At 35.6% G+C, this 18,831-nt stretch overlaps 6 protein-coding genes across 12 annotated transcripts in view; 4 read left to right on the top strand and 2 right to left on the bottom strand.

The window, feature by feature from the left end:
- Window positions 1–18,831, top strand: part of LOC127839507 (G-protein-signaling modulator 2-like) — a 164,090-nt gene that overhangs the window by 34,628 nt on the left and 110,631 nt on the right. The window lies entirely within an intron of this gene.
- Window positions 1–18,831, top strand: part of LOC127837801 (G-protein coupled receptor 157-like) — a 231,957-nt gene that overhangs the window by 147,853 nt on the left and 65,273 nt on the right. For 2 of the 3 annotated variants that reach the window (XM_052365197.1, XM_052365194.1), the window contains exon 2: window positions 10,569–10,803. In XM_052365197.1, the coding sequence (XP_052221157.1) occupies window positions 10,744–10,803 (60 nt within the window). In that variant the 5' untranslated portion in view covers window positions 10,569–10,743. Of the gene's footprint in view, window positions 1–10,568; window positions 11,093–18,831 lie in introns of all 3 variants that reach the window. The other variant, XM_052365196.1, reaches the window with a different exon arrangement.
- LOC127837796 (uncharacterized) overlaps window positions 1–18,831 on the bottom strand; it is a 225,974-nt gene that overhangs the window by 150,648 nt on the left and 56,495 nt on the right. For 2 of the 4 annotated variants that reach the window (XM_052365186.1, XM_052365188.1), the window contains exons 1-2: window positions 6,336–6,406; window positions 2,741–5,830 (exon numbers count right to left, since the gene is read on the bottom strand). The exons of 1 other annotated variant lie outside the window; for it this stretch is intronic. In XM_052365186.1, the coding sequence (XP_052221146.1) occupies window positions 4,583–5,809 (1,227 nt within the window). In that variant the 5' untranslated portion in view covers window positions 5,810–5,830; window positions 6,336–6,406 and the 3' untranslated portion in view covers window positions 2,741–4,582. Of the gene's footprint in view, window positions 1–2,740; window positions 5,831–6,335; window positions 6,407–18,831 lie in introns of those variants that run through there. One more of the 4 variants, XR_008029467.1, reaches the window with a different exon arrangement.
- LOC127837808 (uncharacterized) overlaps window positions 1–18,831 on the bottom strand; it is a 224,846-nt gene that overhangs the window by 151,938 nt on the left and 54,077 nt on the right. The window contains exon 2 of one of the 2 annotated variants that reach the window (XM_052365211.1): window positions 2,137–2,755. The exons of the other annotated variant lie outside the window; for it this stretch is intronic. The gene's annotated coding sequence lies outside the window, so the exon portion shown is untranslated. Of the gene's footprint in view, window positions 1–2,136; window positions 2,756–18,831 lie in introns of those variants that run through there. 2 annotated transcript variants of the gene reach the window in all.
- LOC127837816 (uncharacterized) overlaps window positions 1–18,831 on the top strand; it is a 70,382-nt gene that overhangs the window by 1,578 nt on the left and 49,973 nt on the right. The window lies entirely within an intron of this gene.
- The window catches only part of LOC127837809 (G-protein-signaling modulator 2-like), a 178,789-nt gene that overhangs the window by 117,100 nt on the left and 42,858 nt on the right, over window positions 1–18,831 (top strand). The gene's annotated exons all lie outside the window — the stretch shown is intronic.

The raw sequence follows: 18,831 nt of genomic DNA, 5'->3' as shown, positions 1-18,831 counted from the left end.
AACAAGAATAAAATGCGAGTTAATTCAGTAGTGTGTCTTCAGTTTTCTTGGAATAGTATCTGCATCACCGCCTGGACAAAGCATACATCACACGGCAATAATACTTTTACTATGTTTATATTAAGCCTGTATTGTGAACCATAATGATCATGTGCAGCAGCAGCAACAAGCAGAATAATTATAACACATTAAATAATAGTAAAATAATAATAGTAATATAAATAATAATATTATAAATGACTATTATTATCACATTCGGCACAATACAACTTGTCCTGACTAACTTCATCATTATTATGCAATTTTAAATGTAACTTACAACACATGCTCTAAATGTAGATACGTCGCGGACATAGCTCAGAAGTGATTGCCCCACTTTTTACGTGTCAAGTTTGGGTAATTTTAAAAGCTTGTCTCCCTTTCTACAACCATTTGTTACAATAATCGGAGATGAGGTTTCTCGATCGATTATGCTTGATTGTTCGCTCTTATATTACATACTAATAATACTAATAATCATCATTACGAATATAATTAAAATCCTGATAACGCCATTTATTGTAACTAACGTAAAATCCTTCCAATCAATCAGGTAATTTCATATTAAGTGGTCACCAATTCGAAAACTCAGTTGTAAGTATATTCCCTCTGGGCAAGTAGGGGGGGGGGGTATGTGCCATGGAAAGCCCATAGTCTGCCTAATCTGAAAATTTTCTCTGGCTACGCTACTGTCATGCACTTTGAAAATAACTGCCGTAACAATAAGTATTTATCCATGCAGAGATGGTGTGACGCGTGTAAGACCATTGTACCTAACTCAAAGATACAGTCTATAGGATACATACGGTGGCATAGAGGTGACATTCACTCCTCTTTTTTTAAACTGCACTCCTTCGATTTTCTATCTCGTGGCCCCGATTTAGTAACTCGTGGCCACGAGTTAGCTATGTCGTGGCCATGAGATAGATAAAAAAAGGAGTGCAATTAAAAAAAAAGCGGTGCTGTAAATAAAGAAGGATGCATTAAACAAAAGAGGGGAGAATTTCGAGATCTCGAGATCCCGACTTAGCTAACTCGTGGCCACGAGTTAGTCAGCCAATCAAATTTTGCGTAACATGTGTAAATATTGATTGGCTGTCTAACTCGTGGCCACGAGTTAGCTAAGTCGGGATCTCGAGTTAGCAAAAAAGTTCTCCTCTTTTGTTGATGCTTACTTCCCTTTGTATAAAGATCACCATGAACGCCGATATATGGAACAATTTGATTGGCTGACTAACTCCTGGCCACGAGTTAGCTAAGTCGGGATCTCGAGATTTCGAAATTTTCTCCTCTTTTATTTAATGCACCCTTTCTTTATTAACTGCACTGCTCTTTTTTTTTTAATTGCCATTCCCTCCTCTTTTATTTAGTTTTGCACTCCTCTTGTTCTATCTCGTGGCCACGACATAGCTAAATTTAAAAAAAGAGGAGTGAATGTCACCTCTATGCTACCGTAGATACATCTGTGTCATATATTGTATTTACTTACACATCACTGAAAATGGGATGATTTGTCACCGAAGAGCGCATAAAAAGTGGATGCAAGTCGAAACTTCACCGAAAATAAGAAGAAAAACACGTTTAAAAAAGAGATCTGAAAGTTCATGTACACGTGAAGGAGAAAGGTATTTTGTTCACAGATGTCAACAATATATGTAAAACAGAAAAAGCTGTACGGATTTGAGCAACCAAACCTCTAAAGATCCACCAGACCTATTCCACCTTCATCGATCTTACCGCAACTCCGCCGTCGACATCACTGCGCAAGCAATTTAGATATTCAAATTATTTGATAAAACCATAAAATGATACCAAATATAAAATATTGATCAGATGTAAACCGTGATCGTCAACAAATGCATCCTTTCAGTCATCGACTGATTTCAACTGCTACGTTACACGTCATGTACGTTTAATCGAAGGTCAAGTATACATCAGCGCTTTAGTCACAGTATGTATAATAGTAACATTTCATATCGATATGAATGTATTTTCAATATATTAACGTATACAGCGTTTATTAAGTTGATAACGCAAACTTAACAAGCACTATACATTGTAGATGTAACTAATGTAGCTGCCTTGACGTTTGTCGGTAGGTATCCATAAGCATAAGCACGTTCAATTCAATGTATATGTTACTGTAATACGATTTGGTAGCGGACGATTTTGTGTATCAAGACATTGATTCTGATGTATGAATTCGTTTTGATTTTTTAACATAATTGGTATTATGTCTTTTTATAGGTATATTTCATTTGATGTACATTACAAAGACGATTGCTAAATATTTTCTGAATTAAAGGGGTGTAACGATTTTTTTTTCTTAATTATAAATGCCTATTTAGTTATTGCATATTTCTACTTTTCACACATACACTGCATTTATTTATATAGCAACCATAATAATGTTTACACAATCATTACAAATAAACAAAAACAATGCAAAGCATATTTTTCAAATCAACTTCCAGGAGCATTCGAACTCACAACTCACACAACTCAAACAGTTAAATCAAAAGTTCAATTCAAAACATGCCCATATTGTACTTTATGTTCATTTTATAACGATTTTAATCTTCTGCTACTGATGTTCTCATATACTATATATCCCATATACAATTTTTATAATTTAAAACAACACTAAATATTTAAAAAGACATTCATCAAAAGTTGAAAACGAGACCCATGTGTTAAACAATAATGTAATGCATACCTAAATAATGAAAATAATGTGTTTTGAAAATATAATATTATTTTAATGACATGTCGATAGGGACCACTAACCGAGTCTGACAAATATTAATTTAATATGTATGTTGTAAACATTACTATACAACTGTAAACATATATATAATATTTCCGAAACTCAACGTGGTTACAACATAACAAAACATTTCAGAACATGTATTCTTACTAAAGCTTGCATGTACCATTCATGCAAATATCGGTAGGTGTTGACAAGGACAAATGCTATCCAAAGGTAGTTTTTTTCTAGATATCGTGAGCTACGCAGATATTGGATTTTTTTTTACCTCACACTTAATTTTGATAACATACAAGCAAAAAGATACGCAGTCAACAAAAGTTCATTATACTACACACGTATAATCAACAGAAATTAATATTCTAATCTGATACAAGCTCTGCTAAGATCGGTTATTTGTATAGAAATAACACAGTACGAAATAAGCATTGTTTAAAGTCTGGGCCATGAGCGCGGCATATAATACTATAACTATTATTTAGATTATCCGACCACGCTAGAGTTGCAATAATGTTCACATTATGGTTGTAGTTCTGGCTTAAAATACTTATCATAACTTATACAAAGTGTTTATTGACAAAAAAACAACATTACTTCATAACTTTCATCTTAATCATTTAAATCAAGACACCGCCGATCGACATGGGGGACATCCGCCGGCATTGCCGGTCTCTGTGCGCCGCGGGAAGCACTCGCCTAGAAGGTCGACTATTCCAGTGACGATGTACGGCTGTGGATAGGAAAGCCTCGTATTAAAATACACGGTCATCAGGATATCTGCTTCTTGGAGAAACTCACGTATGCTGCGTAGCATCTGGTCGGTGATAGTCAGTCTGTGGTGGCGCAGCCTCGTAAAGTGGCAGAAGAAGAACAGGGAGTGGAACAGGTCGTCCACGTTCTCGTCAGTGAATCTGAAATAGTTGATCAACTCCTTCACGAGATGTACGATGTACCTGACGTCGTAGTTTCCGAAAGCCGCGTCTTTCTGGTAACAAGCGATCTTGAGCATGCCGCACAGGGCATGGTACACACTGCGGTAGTATTTCAGGCGAAGTTTTGCGACAGCGAGCGCGTGATCACCGTACGCCAAGTCTGCTGTCTTGTCATACTGCGGATACAGTTTCTTCAACGTTTCTTCTAGCATCCACTCCTCTGAAAAATGAACGATTTCGTTGTCAATGTCCGTTTCCAACACAGCGAACAGATTCATTTCCAACTGTGTTACCGTCTGGAGAAATACCTCAACGTTACGAAGCTCTTTCATCGTTATTGTGGTCCCGATGTAGACGTTGTCATGGGGGGTTGTGTTGAACGGATCCACAAGATGAAGTTGCCGGTAAGCGTCAAAACCACGATTAACAATCGCATCTGGATCGTAGCCGTCCAATTCACTTTGTGACGCACTCGTTAATTTAATAAGCTGCATCCAGGTAAAGCTGTTGATATTTTTAGGATCCTGTATGGTTTTGAATGAATCTTCTCGCATTGTTAAACGGTTGTACTCCAATTCATTGTCAACAACAACTTTCACGAAGTTTGCCGGATTTCTTTGTATCTTGCCAAACAGTTCAATATGAGCGGCACAATCTTCCTTAGTAAAATGGCAGATGTGATTGCTTCCCTCCACGTAAAATGATGGAAAAAATCCCTTCTCCAAAACATTGATGAGATATGAAAGTAGCCAACGCATTCCTGCGAGAAGACCAGCTTGAATCCAGTCCTCAGGCGCACGCTCCTCGGCGGTCCATAGCAGAGCCTGCTTCAAATGGTACGTCTTCAGCGTGTTTTTGTCCTCATAGCAACGTTTCCACACTTGAAGAAGATCTTGACGAGGCGATAAGCGACCCGGGCCTCTTCAGGAAGAAGCCGTACCAGCCGCACGTCCGCATGCGAAAACGACAGAATGAAGTCCTTCAGAGGAAAAGGATCCAGTATAGCCGACTTAGGAACGATACGAAAGCCTTCAGCCACAATTTCGTCAACGACCTCTTTCGGCGGCCAAACTCGTCGGCGTGTTATGAAAGACTTTGCTGTCCGAGGCCAGGCTCGACAACGTATTGCGGGTACCTTGTCCGCGGAATATTCCCCGTGTGGTTTCACGCCTCCTTCAGCAGAGACGCTAGGGTCTGAAACTGCCTCGTCTACCGTCTGAGTAAGGAGGTTTTGAAACTCGTCGCTTTTGAAATACAGCAAATCGTGAACGCCAAAGAAAGCTTTTTGGAAGTCCTGCTTCAGTTGCCCAAATCGGTCTTTAAGGGTCGAACGGAGCCCACTGCCCTTCTCCAGTAAATGCTCGGCTCCATACAGCATCTCTCTTACGAACTCCACTTTCTCACTGTTGCATGTGTACAACAAGTAGGCAAACACGATATGTTCCGTATTCCATACAAACACATGGTGATGGTCAATGAACGAATCGGGGGCCTTATAAACCGGGTCAAAGACCTGATCTGCAAAATTGATAGTCTCCGTGGTTGCGCATTTCAAATCCGAAGTTTGGACACCTTTAGGCATTATGGAGTAAGTAGATCTGCGAAAAGTCTGCTTTTCGTCGACTCCAAACATACTGGTAACAAAAAGTCGAACCCACCTCGCGTTCAAATATTTTCCATCTACAAGGGTTGTGTTCTGTATCTGTCTTGGGTGCGGTATATGGAAAAACAGAGGATTATCAGACCTGAACTCGAAGGTGGCTTCGTCGTGTGCGTCAAAAAATATTCTGGAGTAAACGAGAATGTCAACATCGCCTACGTCATAAAAGCGCGCTGTTTTCAGGCCATCTTTCGAACTCCCTACCACCTCTATATCTAGGCCTGCTGAAGTGGTCGTCAGGAAACGATCGTGCATATTATAATTGGCAGAATATGTAATGTTAACGAACAATGGTCTGCCATTCAGTTTTTCCAACACCTCGCTGATTGCTTCATCCTTGTCATCCATTTTTAATGCACGCATATTCTGGTAAAATGGTTGATAAAGTAGTCCTTTCTTAAAGATGTCCATGCGCACCTATTTTTCAATTTTCTGAAAGAGAGAAGAAACACAACAATAAACAATAGTTACTTACATTAGGCTTAAATCCGAATAATTCGATAAAGGTGAAGGCTTTTATGATACTAAGCTGCAACATACGAAAAGAACAGGAAACATGCATTTGTATATGGTAAGTCATTTTTTATGTAAAACAACCAGGCAGTAAAAACTCATGTTTACTGTTTTTGCACATGTACTTAACTATGTAAAATGACCGTTTTACCGCATAACAGTTGTGTTCAATACAAACATTACAGTAAGTCATGCGAAACACATTTATTCAAGCATGATTGACACGTACGCAGTGAGTAATCCGATATGGAATTAATTAAACACATTCAGTTGTTCGAAAAACATTCTTGGCCGATTGTCAATTATCAATTTATCAAATGTCAAATGTCATTAATAGAAAAGTTTAGTTAATTCTTTAAATAAGTGTGCAAATGCGTTGTTTAAAAATTAAGTATAATCCGTAATATCTATTTAAACCACTCACAATTCCATTAGGAAAAATATCCAATTTCGTGCAATCATGATTTACCTACTCCCAATCTCTACCAAGGATTCATATATATGGTATTTTCGAAGCAGTGTTATTTTAGACGATGGCGCAATTTCTGTGTGAACATACGAAATGCGCATACCAAACGTGTTATTCACATCTGATACACACAGTTCATTCAACGATGTACTATGCCACCTGAATCAGCAGACGATTTATTCCACAAAGTCGAGTTCGGGGATAGCCGATGTATCACGATTGGTACTAGGCGTGTTATTTACAATCGCACATTCTCGGCACGTTTCGGAAGCGGGTATTTTTTTTCATGGCTCTTTGGTCAGTTGAGCGAGTCACGTGACGTAGGATGGTCACATGATACGAGGAGAGAATTGTACACCGACGGAAGTTCCAGCCCCTCGTCCCGGATGGGTCGAAGAGGCAATCAACATCAAACAACGAAGACCGTCGTTAAACCGGGACGAGGGGCTGGAACTTCCGCCGGTGTACAATTCTCTCCTCGTGTCACGTAACCATCCTACGTCACGTGACTCGCTCAACTGACCAGTACATCGCTGGTGAAGACTATGTGATACAGTCGAAATATTCGAGTAAGCAAATATTGCTCTGAGTTATGAAATTTACTGACTCAAGTTTACATTTATTGTTTTGCTTGGTTAGTATATAACTATATTGATTTATTTTTTCATCAATCTTTCAGAATCTCCCACTACATCTATCATCGGAAAGATGTTTGATCTGACAGAGCTGAAGAATGGACGTTACAATATAATCTATAGCCACCCAGAAGCACTACACACAAAGGAAATTTAGAAGATATTTCATTCATATGTGTACCAACAGAGAGTGTGTGCAGTTTCTATTGATGAGGTTCATATGATTTCAGAATGGTAAATATTAATTTACAAAAAAAATGTTATTTTAACTTTGCTGTTCTCAAGAGATCTTTATACTGATATTTAAAGTGATATTATGGGCATCTAACAGTTTATAGGGGTCTTTCGCAACTGTTGTTTATTTTTGTTGTTTTCACTTCATTTACACTTATATTTTTTAATGCAGCATCAACATACTAAAACAATATCCCGGAAAGAAAAAAATCACGCATTTGAATATCAACCGTACTTTCGTTTGACAACTGATCATGCATGTACGATGTGAACCTAAATTTAGTTTTAGTGCAGATTCGTTCATACGACACAAAGACACATTTTGTTTTACGGATCATTTCTTCTTAGAGGACTGGGTGAGTCATGTAAAATATCGTATATAAAATATATTTTTAATAAATTACTGGCAGCAAGATGAGTTGCAGATAATTGGTCAGTAACCACATTTTAACTAACTATTTTGACCCGTTAATTCTTTTCAGCTAAATTCAACAGTGAACAATGCCCATACTATCACTTTAAAGTCAGCATGTTCAGTCAAAATTCTTTAAAAGCAGACCCAAATAGAATTGGCTCCTAGTCAAATTGGCGATACAGCATTATGAAAGATGTGTGTATATTTATTTTACGTGCGTAAACATGTAATTTGTATGTGTAATTAACGCATGTACATACCTTATCTACAGCCCTGCCAGCATGAATAAGGTCATTATAAGGTATTAATCATGTGCCCTTATTCATCCAACATCCATTGGCATTTCCGAAATTATTGTTTTCTTCATTTTTTTTAAAGAACGCTCAATGTATCATTATGGCAACAGTTTGGGTCCTGCTCTGTAGCCAAATATTTGCAAAAGGCCAGCATTGAAATATTGTATTTCAGACTAGACAAGCTAAGCTTCTAATATTACCAAAGCGAGTCTCAAATGTAGAAGGTTTTACAGTTATGCATGTCCCCCACCGCCATTCACAAACAATCCAAGAGGAATACGGGACATATTTGCACAATATGTGTAAACAAAACACCCGTCACATGCCTCAAGCTTGCAACATACAAAAAGTGTCAAAGAACCTGTCCTGATATATATATATATATTCACTTGTCCCCAGAAACACATCTTTAATTATTGGGCCTTACCTTAAAATATGTTGTTCTTTCTAATTTTAACGTGGGGTGTTTAAAACGGTGTACAATGCGGACTAATCTGTTTTGGAAAGCGTTTATATTTGTTTTATGTAATATGACTGTGGCAAGTAAGTTATTGTTTTCCTTTTTTGTAGAATAGAATATGCACACTTTCGATTTTAAGTGGTATGCTTCTTGGCTTCTTAATTCAAATATATTGAGTAGATAAGTTTTTTGCGTATCGCAATGAATTCAATGCTGTTGAATGAAACATCAATACACGCATGGTGTTATTAACTTTGTATCTAAGATTTAAATTTCAACGGGTAATATTCGAATTACAATTATATAATTAAATATATCTGAAGAAATAGATCGTCTTGCAAATTCAACCTTGCCGCTATTCATTAACTCTTCACTTCCCCAGCAATAAGCTTGACAATAGTTTTATGAGTCTCGCTTTGGGAAAACAGGTCTTAATTCAGGTTCGTTAAGTGTCATCCCAGATTAGCCCGTGTAGTTCGCACAGGTTAATCAGAGACGACACATTTTGCCTAGGCTTTATTTTCTTTTCGATTAGACTTCCTTTCATCGATTTTTTTCCATAAAATCAGGTTTTCTAAGATTGAGACTCGATTGTGTGAAGTTAGATTATCAATAAAATTTATGACATGAAATTCTAAATATAAGAGCACTGTAATACAGTAGCTTCCTTCCTATGAAGCGCGTCAAAGTTCAGTTTCATATGCCTATTGATAAACGGAATCAAATGGCTATATCTATATCAATGTTTGTGTAAGCTTTGTAAAGCTCATGCGTAAAAAAACTGTTGCTGGCGTGTGCTATATATTGTTATGTTTTAACAAGTTTAAATGTGCCTAGACAAGTAAATTATAACAGTTTATTTATTTCAAAATCCCAGTTCTTTCAGTGTTATCATTTGCTTACAGTTTTTCTATTTATATTTGAAAGTTAAATAATATTCTTTTTACTTGTTATTTTGATCAACCGCTTTGGGTGTCATTGAATGTTTATTAGGATTAAAGTATATGCGTTAAGTGCTACCCATATTATTATGTGCAGTTAGCACAGGCTAATAAGGGACGAAGCTTGTCGCCTACTTTTTCTCACGGATTTTCGAAGATACCTCCTTTAAACGAAGCATAGACGGAAAGTGTCGTTCATGCAGTTTGCACAGGCTGATCCTGGACAGCACTTTACGTATATTCATTAAGCCCAGTTTTCCCAGAACGCGGCTAACGTTCATATAATAGTCAACTGGTATAGGTTCAGCAAGGTAAGTTCATGTATCCGCGTAGTCGTTTCATAACGAATTCTTTACAAAATGGATCCAAACGGTAAAATTGTATAATCGTATATAATGGTACATACTTTGAAGTTCGTGGTTAAAGTATACAATGTACATAGTTGATGGGGCAGTCAGGTCCAACTACAATGATTGTCACTAAATTTTATTGGATTGCACGATTCTTAACTTTGATTTTAAGTAAATGTTGCAATGACCTGCATTTTTTAAAATATACTCTAACCTCTTCTAGATTTGGTACACGTATTTGCTAAAATCGAGCAACGAGGATATCCGATACCTACTCAGCCTGTTCATAATCCAGCGCGACAAAAGTTGCTGAATACCAACTCACACTCTTCGTGTAATGTTAACCCGAACCAATTATGTATTGACTTTCCGCAATGAAAAGACACACCCACTTTCATATTTTAATTTGTTTGAACGCTGTAGTTTTCGCACCGTTTTAAGAGGCTGTGCTGTATTTCCCTTCGTAAGCAAAGATAGTGTTCACTGTCGATAACCTCATGTTTATCCTCGGTTTAAGCAAATACAACAGGTATTTAGTTTAAAACACTCGTATATTTGTTATAGATAAGCCATACATCCAGCCCGTTAAAGGTATGCAATATTAAGATAATATTTTTGCTAGTATAACTTGTGTCCTGTTTAATCCCCACCCCCCCCCCCCCCCCCAAAAAAAAAAATAAAAAAATAAATAAATAAATAAATAAATAAAACAAAGTTAAATGCGTGTTATACTCAATTTGTTTTAGTCCTATTTTCATGAAGATGGACATTTATCGCGGAGGGTTGAAGACATACAAGTTAACCATTGAAGTGTGAAGGTATTGCTTAACTATCAAACAATTTTTTAACTATTTTAGGCGGATGTCATGTAACAGAAAAACAGTTTAATAAACAGGAAATAAGTCCAACGGTTAACAGTTGACCATTCATCATGGATGTTTTAAACAAATCCGCTCTGTAAGATTGTCTGGATTTTGTGCCTGGATACACATTCGGATTACTGTTCATGAGCTGCTTTTCGTCGATCGTTGGATGTTATGTCATTTTCTGGACGTACCTCAAACTACCAGTAATTCGAACCTTTTCACGAAGGTTATTCTATTCTTAAGTGCCGTCGACTTTTTAAATGCAGCCGGCAATTTGATCGGTGGCGTCCGTTACATGTTCTTGGAGAGAACGGTCAGCCCGTGTACGAATCTCAATCACTCCGACGCCGTTTGCATAGCACAGAGTTACATAACGACGTCTGCAAGTATGGCGTCATTCTTCTGGACTTCTGCCATCGCGATTTACATTTTGTGTCAGCAACTGAGAGTCCAAACAGGAATCTCGTCTGCAAGGGGGCTTATTTTTTACAACCTTGTTTGCACTGGGATTCCAGGTAAATATGTACTTAGACTTAATATGTGTAGATTCAGACTAAAGAGTTGTAAATGATATATGATATCACTTGGGAGAACTGGATTTTACGAATGTGCGTAAAGTGTCGTCCCGGATTAGTCCACACATGCTTATCAGGGACAGCGTTGTCCGCCTAAATTTGCTTTTGCTAAAAAGAGACTTCCATGAAGCGAAAAATGACATAACAGCATCACTGTGGTCTTCGATTGGTCTGTGCGACTGAACAGTCAAATTGGATTGACACTTAACGTGCATGCATTAAGCCCTGTTTTCTCAAAACGAGGTTCATATGTGTATATGTATGCCTTTGTCCAAAGCAAGTGCCGTTCTGTGTTTACAACCCTAATATACAGCGCGCTAAAATAACCTCAAATCCACGTTTTCGATGTGGTGGCTGGTGTAACGAGAGCGCCGATGGCGCTGAAAGCATAGTTGCAAGATACAGGGAAGTTGCTGCTGAAGTAAATGTTTAGGTCAAAATATACTAAATAGTTTCCTTATATGTTTCGATGTAAAAGCGACAACTTTGAGCGAAAATAAATACAACATTTTGCACATAGAGACCCCCATAACCATACCTTTTCTTGACGGGCATTCTTAGCTGAATCGATTTAAGCAATAAAAAAGATTTGTCATGTTCAAACCAAAAACAAATTCGACTCAAATCAAAATCGACTGTTTTTGCGCCTTTTTCGGCCGTTTTCTAGTGGATTGTAACCTTTTGCAGTGCCATTTTTTACTTTAATCTCCAACTTTATCCTATTTCAGGGATTAAGTAGTGAACACCTATGCTTACCCTATCAATATCTCCAAACGATAAAACCAGAACAAAGTGTATAACATGCCTTCGAGGAAAATATGATGATTTGTTTAGAAAGTACAGCCCTTCATGACTCGATTATTTAGTATATTGTAGCCTTAACGATTGCTGACATCACGAGTCGCCCCCCTTGTTAACAAAATGCTCTATTTTTAGAAACGGGAATTCCAAATAGTGACGAATGTGAATGGTAACAAAATGACATAACTATGAAAATAAATACGTAGAATTACATTATTTCACGCATACCATTATGCAACCATCCGTTTTCTTTTCCGACTTGATACATTTACAGCTTTCCATTTAATATTTTACAGACACAGCACTCGTCCAGAATTCCCGCGAATCCATTAAATCCGATGCCACATTTAAACCGTTAACTCTACTCGTAACGTAAATTTCTGGCTCAAAGTAAATCATTTTAACTTCAATTAACACATCTCTATTACTTTTAAACTCTACTTCATCAAATCCATAGAAAGGCACGTCAGAATCCATGTCATAAATCAGAAAACATTCATCGTACTCCGCCATTTTTTACACATTTTCAAAGAATAAAAGTGCTTTATAGACGAGTTAATTGTTATTGTTTACATCGGGATTTTTCGCGCATGCGCACTGACTGGTTGGCAAAAACACTGGTTACAGTAACGTAAAACATGTATAAAGGGCTTTTGTTTAGTCAATTAAACGATAAAAAATCCGAAATAAACATTACAACTCTTATACAGTAGTGCAAATATATCATATTTAGTACCAATAAATAAATGTATCATCATATGTATAATTTCCTCTTTATAAAAATACAAATTAGTTATTAGCATCAGAGTAAACGTGGTCGAAAGACTAAATACTGACAATACCACACAACAAAACAATAAATTAGACGTATTCTTTTTTATAGTAAGACTTTAAAAAATGATATTTAAAAACTTATAAAACATATATTAATTTGATTATAACTATAAACGGTGTGGATATTGTTATTGCTCATCAGCGATCGAAAGTGTATTATAAGAGGCGCATTTGATCAATTATAAAACAAAGCCATTAAAAACGGAATACATTACAATCGTTAAATGTTGTGGTAATTTTCTTTTCCATAGAATGAATTTTCGTTTCGTTTCCATTGAATTACAATATTAATAAATTTTAATATACAAATGAAAATAAAACCTGCATAAGGAGTGATACATTTAACAATCTAGCATTTTATGATATATATATATATATATTAATTTAATTTATTTTACACAAATATTGTTTATCCATTGTGATTGCTTGGTTTCATGATGGTGTTACGTGCAATGCAAGAACGTACAACCTTTACACTAAATTGACGAGTTTACATTTGCCGGTACCCGCGGTAAATACATCAATTGTGTAGCAGTAATATTGAACACTATTTTAAATTTAAAGTTATAAAGCACTGTATTATTATGATTAAACTGGCTTACATATAAATACGCATGTTCTTGTTAATCCGTTTCAGACAAATATCCTCTTTTTTTAATATGTTAAATTATTTATTAGAGCAAATGTTACGTATTTTGGCTTTAATATTTGGCTTGCTCAATATGACTGCTCAATATGCCAAGAGATGGCATGGAGGTATCATAAAGTCTGCCACATGTGGTCTATGCAGGGACCCAATTAAAGTATTGGTCACTATGTTTATGACACCGGCATGTTTTCTGTGTAATTGTCTGGGCAGTCTCCGATCATAACGAGATAATAGTGTCAAAATTGGTGTGCACAATTAAATAAAACAATGAGATTTATTAATTTATTTGTTGTGTAACAAGGTAAGTCTGTACAGATATATTAAGATTAAAATCAGTTACTATATGTTGCGCACAAAAAGCGATCTATTTGATGTTTGTTTTCATCCTTATTTGTGTTTTTTCATTAAATTAAATTTATTCTAAAAGAATTTCCATTTTTGAAATTTTGTATCTAAAATGGACGTGAAGATGCGTTTAGTAGAGATTTTTGTGGTAACCACATAACGAGCTCGTAGATAGTGTACGTTCCACTCCATAGCTCGTTTTTAGTAAACACAAATAATAACAACAATATAATCGTTCCAAAAATGAATTTCCACGCATGCTTATGTTTTATTCAGACATAAATAGTAAAATTATATTTGATACAGTTCATGAGTATCAATAAAAACGATGATAATGTCAACCTTCTCTATATGCGCTTATAAGAATTCCACCTCTTTTTGCCAACCAGTGGGCGGAGTCTAAACTTTGCAGGTGCGTGTGACGTCACGCGTTAACTCGTCTATAGACGAGTTAACGCGTGACGTCACACGCACCTGCAAAGTTTAGACTCCGCCCACTGGTTGGCAAAAAGAGGTGGAATTCATATAGGCGCATATAGAGAAGGTTGACATAATCATCGTTTTTATTGATAATCATGAACTGTATCAAATATAATTTTACTATTTATGTCTGAATAAAACATAAGCATGCGTGGAAATTCATTTTAGGAACGATTATGTTGTTGTTATTATTTGTTTTTACTTTAAACGAGCTCTGGAGTGGAACACTATCTACGAGCTCGGTATGTGGTTACCACAAAAATCTCTACTAAACGCATCTTCACGTCCATTTTAGATACAAAATTTCAGAAATGAAAATTCTTTTAGAATAAATTAAATTTAATGAAAGAACACAAATAAGGATGAAAACAAACAACAAATAGATCGCTTTTTGTTCGCAACATATAGTAACTGATTTTAACCTTAATATATCTGTACAAACTTGTTACACAACAAATAAATTCATAAATCTAATTGTTCTATTTAATTGTGCACACCAATTTTGACACTTTTGTTTCAGCATTTCTAACCTGGTGTTTAATTGCACCGTTGTTCGTCACAAGCATATTATCTCGTTATGATCGGAGACTGCCCAGACAATTTCACAGAAAACATGCCGGTGTCATAAACATAGGGACCTATAATTTAATTGGGTCCCTGCATAGACCACATGTGGCAGACTTTATGATACCTCCATGTCATCTCTTGGCATATTGAGCAGTCATAATGAGCAAGCCAAATATTAAAGCCAAAATACGTAACATTTGCTTTAATAAATATTTTAACATATTTAAAAAAAGAAGATATTTGTCCGAAACGGATTAACAGGAACATGTGTATTTATATGTTAGCCAGTTTAATCATAATAATACAGTGCTTTATAACTTTAAATTTAAAATATTGTGCAATATTACTGCTACACAATTGATGTATTTAACGCGGCTACCGGCAAATGTAAACTCGGCAATTGACCTTTCGACAGCGAGAGTGAAGCCACGCCCCCCGATTTCAAGGGAGGTCACTCCGCCGAAGTCCGTCATAAAACTGGCTACGCGAATCGGTACGTTGGAAGATATTCACAAAGATTTCGGTCCAAATTACATGAAATGTTTCTATTGCTATCATGTTTTATTTAAAATGTGTTAAATGTAATGTATCAAATAGGTGTTTAGCTCCCCTCAAAGATATAGTACCAGAAAGGCCGTTTACCAAAAAGGCTTCCCAAAAAGTCCGCATCAGTGAACCAAAAACGCCTCATGGTATACCAGAAAGGCCATACAATATTTTTATTATCATTGAATAGTTATGCTGAATATAATTATCATATCTATGAAATAGTCATAACTTTTTTATAAGTCTACTTAAAAGTCGTTAATCTATAGTCAAAGTCGGCCAATTATCGCAAATTATCACATACAGTATGCATTGTCGTTTGTCACAATACTTTTCATTGAGTAATAGATGTTTCAGTTTTTTAATTAAAAGCCGTTAATTTTGCAACCGATGGCAATATTGCAAATGTGGCAAAGTTAAGTAAATTTATTATATAAGAAGACAAAGAACGTTATATTGAAATCCGATATAACACATATCTATAATGCGTTTGGTCAAAATGACCCATGAGCATTGTTATAATCGTGTAACATAGTCAATGTCGTCAAAAAAGTAACATACACAATATATTATTAATTTCCTCTTAAACTATTTTTTGCAATGTTTAAAATATAAGAAGTTGAAAGAATTTTCATGTACAAAAAAAAACTCGCTAATCAGACTGGCTATCAAAGTGTCAAGGGTCATTCACAGTTTGCGGCACCTGTTTTGATAACGGATTAGTAGAAAGCCCACATATGTTGTAAAATGACATTTATTGGCAACTATTGATAATTACATGCGCATTTTAAAATAGTTTCTTAACTTTTAACGATATACAACTAGCTACATTAAATTCGGAAGATTTAAACCGAAAGAAATAAAAATGCTCTATTTTATGTGTTATTTTTAAAAATTATAACTGATTGTCTTTATTATTACGCATTTCATTAGCATTAATAATCTAGTTAGCAAAGTTTAGAATATTTTTTTATTAGCCGACTGCATTAGAATGTCAAATTTATTTAACGTTAGCCACCTTTGAAAATATGGTTTTAAATGTTCCTTTCTAATTTCTCTATATAGAGGAAAAACAAGTAAAAAGTGATACTCGTTTTCTATAGCGTGTCCGGTGCAAAACTTACATATTCTATTTTCGCGTAGTATCTTATTATGACGACCTTAGAACAAACGTCGAGGTGTTTTGCTTTCGGGCGATAGCTTAATATGTTGAGATTAAGCTGTTCGTTGAGACGACTACAAAGACGAATCCAACGTTTGCATTTTTTAAGATTAGTACCCGGTTAATGGAACGGAAAAAACGTAGTTCCATCTTTTAACCGTTCTGGATACATTGTGTCTGAATAACAAGTGCCATAACAGCACCTTTTAACCATTTTCTTTGTTTAAAACACAGCATTACGTATAAGCTTATGTGACGAACAACGGCGAGTTTGACGGACAAAATGGCGGATAGAAACGGGCCTAATCTATGCAGTAATCTGATTGGTTAATAAGCCTGTCAATCAATCGGCTGTCGAAAGGTCAAATTAATTGACCTTTCGACAGCGAGAGTGAAGCCACGCCCCCCGATTTCAAGGGAGGTCACTCCGCCGAAGTCCGTCATAAAACTGGCTACGCGAATCGGTACGTTGGAAGATATTCACAAAGATTTCGGTCCAAATTACATGAAATGTTTCTATTGCTATCATGTTTTATTTAAAATGTGTTAAATGTAATGTATCAAATAGGTGTTTAGCTCCCCTCAAAGATATAGTACCAGAAAGGCCGTTTACCAAAAAGGCTTCCCAAAAAGTCCGCATCAGTGAACCAAAAACGCCTCATGGTATACCAGAAAGGCCATACAATATTTTTATTATCATTGAATAGTTATGCTGAATATAATTATCATATCTATGAAATAGTCATAACTTTTTTATAAGTCTACTTAAAAGTCGTTAATCTATAGTCAAAGTCGGCCAATTATCGCAAATTATCACATACAGTATGCATTGTCGTTTGTCACAATACTTTTCATTGAGTAATAGATGTTTCAGTTTTTTAATTAAAAGCCGTTAATTTTGCAACCGATGGCAATATTGCAAATGTGGCAAAGTTAAGTAAATTTATTATATAAGAAGACAAAGAACGTTATATTGAAATCCGATATAACACATATCTATAATGCGTTTGGTCAAAATGACCCATGAGCATTGTTATAATCGTGTAACATAGTCAATGTCGTCAAAAAAGTAACATACACAATATATTATTAATTTCCTCTTAAACTATTTTTTGCAATGTTTAAAATATAAGAAGTTGAAAGAATTTTCATGTACAAAAAAAAACTCGCTAATCAGACTGGCTATCAAAGTGTCAAGGGTCATTCACAGTTTGCGGCACCTGTTTTGATAACGGATTAGTAGAAAGCCCACATATGTTGTAAAATGACATTTATTGGCGAATATTGATAATTACATGCGCATTTTAAAATAGTTTCTTAACTTTTAACGATATACAACTAGCTACATTAAATTCGGAAGATTTAAACCGAAAGAAATAAAAATGCTCTATTTTATGTGTTATTTTTAAAAATTATAACTGATTGTCTTTATTATTACGCATTTCATTAGCATTAATAATCTAGTTAGCAAAGTTTAGAATATTTTTTTATTAGCCGACTGCATTAGAATGTCAAATTTATTTAACGTTAGCCACCTTTGAAAATATGGTTTTAAATGTTCCTTTCTAATTTCTCTATATAGAGGAAAAACAAGTAAAAAGTGATACTCGTTTTCTATAGCGTGTCCGGTGCAAAACTTACATATTCTATTTTCGCGTAGTATCTTATTATGACGACCTTAGAACAAACGTCGAGGTGTTTTGCTTTCGGGCGATAGCTTAATATGTTGAGATTAAGCTGTTCGTTGAGACGACTACAAAGACGAATCCAACGTTTGCATTTTTTAAGATTAGTACCCGGTTAATGGAACGGAAAAAACGTAGTTCCATCTTTTAACCGTTCTGGATACATTGTGTCTGAATAACAAGTGCCATAACAGCACCTTTTAACCATTTTCTTTGTTTAAAACACAGCATTACGTATAAGCTTATGTGACGAACAACGGCGAGTTTGACGGACAAAATGGCGGATAGAAACGGGCCTAATCTATGCAGTAATCTGATTGGTTAATAAGCCTGTCAATCAATCGGCTGTCGAAAGGTCAATTTAGTGTAAAGATTGTACGTTCTTGCAGTGCACGTAACACCATCATGAAACCAAGCAATCACAATGGATAAACACTATTTGCGTAAAATAAATTAAATAAATATATATATTTATCATAAAATGCTAGATTGTTACATGTATCACTCCTTATTACTTGTTAAGAGATTTCAATATGCATGCAAAGACAGTTCAATTTGCACAAGATGCAGGTTTTATTTCCATTTGTATATTAAAATTCATTAATATTGT

This window comes from Dreissena polymorpha, chromosome 7, assembly GCF_020536995.1.
Source record: "Dreissena polymorpha isolate Duluth1 chromosome 7, UMN_Dpol_1.0, whole genome shotgun sequence".
In the NCBI taxonomy this organism is placed as follows: domain Eukaryota; kingdom Metazoa; phylum Mollusca; class Bivalvia; order Myida; family Dreissenidae; genus Dreissena; species Dreissena polymorpha.
Note: the sequence above shows the minus strand (reverse complement) of the source record. Positions and strands in the feature narration are given on the sequence as shown.